The 4,990-nt window shown below is 49.1% G+C and overlaps 1 protein-coding gene across 2 annotated transcripts; it reads left to right on the forward strand.

Moving 5' to 3' along the window:
- Nucleotides 446-4,613, forward strand: DRD1 (dopamine receptor D1). 2 transcript variants are annotated; one of them, XM_021076520.1, is made up of 2 exons: nt 446-923; nt 1,002-4,613. In XM_021076520.1, the coding sequence occupies exon 2, from the start codon at nt 1,527-1,529 to the stop codon at nt 2,865-2,867; it is 1,341 nt and encodes a 446-aa protein (XP_020932179.1). In that variant the 5' UTR covers nt 446-923; nt 1,002-1,526; the 3' UTR covers nt 2,868-4,613.

Raw genomic sequence — 4,990 nt, forward strand, 5'->3', positions numbered from 1 at the left:
ACCTGGAGGCCGCTCAGGTCGGATCCGGGCGGGCCGTTCTGGCTGGTATGCGTGGGAGGGTGAGCAGGGTCCCAGTTTCCGTTTGGTCTTTGGGAAAGGCTTGGGGGGGTTGACCCCAGGAGGCGCTGCATGTGGGGCGGAGCTCTGCTTTCTGGCAACTCAGGCTTAGTTGAGGGTCTAACATGGAATATTTTCTCAGGGACCCCTGTCGCGTGCCGTCCCAGGGTCCGGGGGTCTGAGGTTTAGGGGGAGGTAACCCAGGGCGGGCGAGAGCTCACCCGGACGTCCCCCGTCCCTTTCGCCCGCGGCACCATCCGGGAGAACCACGTGCGGCTGTCGGCCACCTCTCTGCCTGTCAAGAGAAGCCCGCCTCCAGGGCAGGGGAGGGGACGCGGGGGCGGGGTGGCTGTGCCCCGCGGGAACCAGGCCGGCCCGTGAGCCCGCCAGTGCCAGCTCGTCTCTCCGCCTCGTGTTCCCACGGGCTCTTGGGTGATAGCGGGCAGTTTCGCGGGCAGGCGCAGGGCTGTTCCTCGAGGGACCAGAGACCACTCGAGGGGCGCCCGGGTGCTCGGCTCCCGGAGAAAGGAAGCAAAGAAACTGCCCGAGTGACTACTACAGGAGGTGTCCTCAGTCAAGGAGGCGCCTAGCGCCCGAAAGCCCTTTTCCCGGGTCTCGTCCATTTTGAAGCATCTCTAACCTTCTGAGGCAGTGGCGCAGCGCCTGCTCTCCGTGGACTTGGCCCAGGATCCTTTTTCCGAACCCGCCCCAGCGAATTTTGCGCATCGGGTGGGGAGCAGAGCCCCGGCTGCGCGCGCAGGGCAGGACTCAGGCGCGCCTCCCTCCGTTGTGCAGCTGCGGCGGGCGCTTGGGGAATCCTGTTCTCGGAGCTCCAGGAGCATTGAGAGAGACCACCTCAAGGCAAGGTAGGTGGCTCTCCCGGAGTTGGATTGGGCTTGGCAAGTAAAGATGCGATCTGCTCAAATCTTGGCAAACGTCCTCAGCTCTCTCTTTGCTTTCTAGGGCTTTCGGGGAGCTGCTGCGGAGTCAGGGGCTTGGAGGTGCGAGGCATGTATTTTCAGCTGCGCCTCAGAAAGGGAGAATTCTCTGTCACCACCCGAGAGGCAACAGCCCGTAAATGTGACTACAATTGACTAGCTCGGCAGAGGCCTGGGAGTCTCTGAACTGACAGCTTAGAATATGCTAAAAAGCCAGTGCTTTCCATGGGGCATTGAAGGGCCATCTGGTCCCCGTAACAGTGACCTGAAGCAAAGGAGTCAGAAGACAGTTGTAGAGAGCAAGAGGGACCTTCCGAGGGGCTGTCTTGGACGGCCCAGGGCAGGCTCCTGCCGCCCAGTTGTTGTGGCCTTGTGATGGCACGCTGGTGAGGTCCTCCACCCAGGGGAGCAAGTGGCGCTGAGCCAGGGACCGCCTGGCCAGCCAGGACTCCTGCAGCTCTGATCGACCCCTAATCCCCGCCTAGGAACTTGAGGGGTGTCAGAACCCCCTCTGGGCTCTCCCTCAGGAAGATGAGGACGCTGAACACCTCCACCATGGACGGCACCGGGCTGGTGGTGGAGAGGGACTTCTCCTTCCGCATCCTCACCGCCTGTTTCCTGTCGCTGCTCATCCTGTCCACACTCCTGGGGAATACGCTGGTCTGTGCCGCCGTCATCAGGTTCCGACACCTGCGTTCCAAGGTGACCAACTTCTTCGTCATCTCCTTAGCCGTATCGGATCTCTTGGTGGCTGTCTTGGTCATGCCCTGGAAAGCGGTGGCTGAGATCGCTGGCTTCTGGCCCTTTGGGTCCTTCTGTAACATCTGGGTGGCCTTTGACATCATGTGCTCTACCGCGTCCATCCTCAACCTCTGTGTGATCAGCGTGGACAGGTACTGGGCCATCTCTAGCCCCTTCCGGTATGAGAGGAAGATGACCCCCAAGGCAGCCTTCATTCTGATCAGCGTGGCATGGACTCTGTCCGTTCTCATCTCCTTTATCCCAGTGCAGCTCAGCTGGCACAAGGCAAAACCCACGAGCCCCTCCGATGGGAATGTCACTTCCCTGGGCAAGACCACCCACAACTGTGACTCCAGCTTGAGCAGGACCTATGCCATTTCATCCTCCCTAATCAGCTTTTACATCCCCGTGGCCATCATGATTGTCACCTACACCAGGATCTACAGGATCGCCCAGAAACAAATACGGCGCATCTCGGCCTTGGAGAGGGCAGCGGTCCACGCCAAGAATTGCCAGACCACTGCAGGTAATGGCAACCCTGCGGAGTGTTCTCAACCAGAAAGCTCCTTTAAGATGTCCTTCAAAAGAGAGACTAAAGTCCTGAAGACGCTGTCCGTGATCATGGGGGTGTTTGTGTGCTGCTGGCTCCCCTTCTTCATCTTGAACTGCATGGTGCCCTTCTGTGGGTCTGGGGAGACCAAGCCCTTCTGCATTGATTCCATCACCTTTGACGTGTTTGTGTGGTTTGGGTGGGCTAATTCCTCCTTGAACCCCATCATCTATGCCTTTAATGCTGATTTTCGGAAGGCATTTTCCACCCTCTTAGGATGCTACCGACTCTGCCCGACGTCAACTAATGCCATAGAGACGGTGAGCATCAATAACAATGGGGCCGTGGTGTTTTCCAGCCATCACGAGCCGCGAGGCTCCATCTCCAAGGACTGCAATCTGGTGTATCTGATCCCCCATGCTGTGGGCTCCTCTGAGGACCTGAAGAAGGAAGAGGCAGGTGGCATAGCCAAGCCCTTGGAGAAGCTGTCCCCAGCCCTGTCTGTCATTTTGGATTATGACACTGATGTCTCTCTAGAGAAGATCCAGCCCATCACACAAAATGGACAGCACCCGACCTGAACTCCAAGGTGAATCTTAACAGACCCACTCATCCCAAAAGCTGGAGGAGATTTCTCTGGGGCTTGTTGTGAAGAAACTGAGGCGTGATGAGACCCTGAGCTGTCAGGCGAGCCCTCCTCTGCTGCTTTCCCTCCAACCCACCACTAACCACATTTTAAAATACGTTCCAATGTGTTTTCTGTGTTGTTCATAGTGAATCAGAGGGACACATGTGAGGCGATCATTCATAAGGGACGTGTCTTTGGCTCCAAAATTATTTTTAGAAACTGATTCTTATCTTAGGACTTTAAAAAATAGGGCACAGAAGCAAGAAATGAAGAGCTTCATTTAAAAATTAGATTTTTCCGGGAAGGAAATGAGAAGGGTTGAGTTTGCTGTGTACAAACAGGTGCTAACACTGGTCCAAGCAAAGTTTTCAGATTGTAAAGGTAGGTGCATGCCTTCATAAATTATTCCTAAAAAAGAATTGAGCCTTACAATAGGAATGGGATTTTTTTTTCCAGTGTTGATGCTTTGTTGGTATTGGTTTTATTTATTTATTGTATTATATGGATATTTAAAATTTATTATAATAAATCTATATTTATCATATTTAATAGGATAAATGAATGAGTTTTCTGAGATCTTACAATAGCATTTTTTGTCCATTGAACTAGCACTTTATCAGCCAGTGAAACAAATACACAGACTCTCTGAGTTTCTAAATGCTCATATAAAACTTCCAGAAATACAGCAAAGACTAATAGAAACTGAAGTTGTGAGGATTCCTTAAAATTCATTGGCAAGAATAAATTCGAGGTGAGAATTCACAAACGCTCAGATTGTTTTTTTTTTTCCTCCTGAAAAGATTTAGAAAGATTTTTTAAAAAGCATAGCTCCTCCTGTGTTCAGATTTTTTTAAGTGACGAAGACTTTTGCCTGAGAATGAGTTACAGTTCTGTAAATATCTGAAATAAAAAACAGCTTAAGCGTCCAGCTTGAAATTTACGACCTTTGGTGGTAATAAAAAGTATTTGCCACTTTGTATTTATGTAAAATAACTGGCCCTCTCTGTCTTTTTTCATTTCCTGTGTCAGATAGCTTTTCTGAACCAAATAAATGGCTGTCCTGGTTAGATTTGTGGGAAGACAGTGAGTTTCCTTAACTCATGTGTCACAACAGGTTCACCAGTGGACCAAGGTCAGATCTTACACCACCATCTTACCAGGTCAAACCAAGCTTTTCAGTGGGGCTACTTTTCGTAGTGCTTTAATCTGAACTGAGAATTTTTTTTTTTTTAAGTCTAAATGTATTCTAACAGATAGTGCCTCATTATCTTCCTCAAGTAAGACACTTCTGTTGGTGGAAAAAAACAGGCGACCCTTTCCTTTCTCTTTGGGTATATTAAGCATCCCAAAGCCATCAGCATCTCTTTTGACAAATGCTAGCCCTTTCTCTGTGCTTTGGAATCAAGTTCCTGTGTCATCATCTGGGCTGTAAAAAGTATCATAAATCTCCATTGCCAGCTAGTAATTCATGTGGGGCATTTCAAGAGAATTTTTTTGGAAATGTTTACAAAGTATTCTTGTGGGTGAGCAATTGACTTAACATTTACTTGAAATGGGTAAGGAGAAGGATACCTACTGCAAAGGATCTCCTGCATCAGGTCTGTGTTATTTATGCATTGTGAATGTTTTCTTCATTTTATTGCCTGTATGCTTTCTTACATATAATAAAATTATTTTGTGAACTCAGATCAACCCTAAATGGGCTGTGTTGCATTTGTTAAATGTGTTTTAAGAGCTAGGATATTCTACATGTAGGAAAATGGGCATTTTCGAGGATACATTACTTTTTTTCCTCTTTTTTAAGTGGCGATTTCTCTGTTATGTATGCCACATGTTGCCTTTGACCATTTCAACAGAGTTGATTTGGGCAGTATACTCCTGTTTTCTTTCTGTCTCAAAAAACTTTTTTTTTTTTTTCAAAAAGAACTTTTTCTTTGCTCGGAGAATTACTCTACTTTTCATTTCACAGCTTTGAAAGATTTCTAAAATCTCTGCTTTTTCTTTCAAAGATCCCAGAGATTTTAAGTAACAGATATCACAGAAAAGACTGTGGCTTGTGTGCATGGTCGTGGACCC

This window comes from Sus scrofa, chromosome 16, assembly GCF_000003025.6.
Source record: "Sus scrofa isolate TJ Tabasco breed Duroc chromosome 16, Sscrofa11.1, whole genome shotgun sequence".
Taxonomy (NCBI): domain Eukaryota; kingdom Metazoa; phylum Chordata; class Mammalia; order Artiodactyla; family Suidae; genus Sus; species Sus scrofa.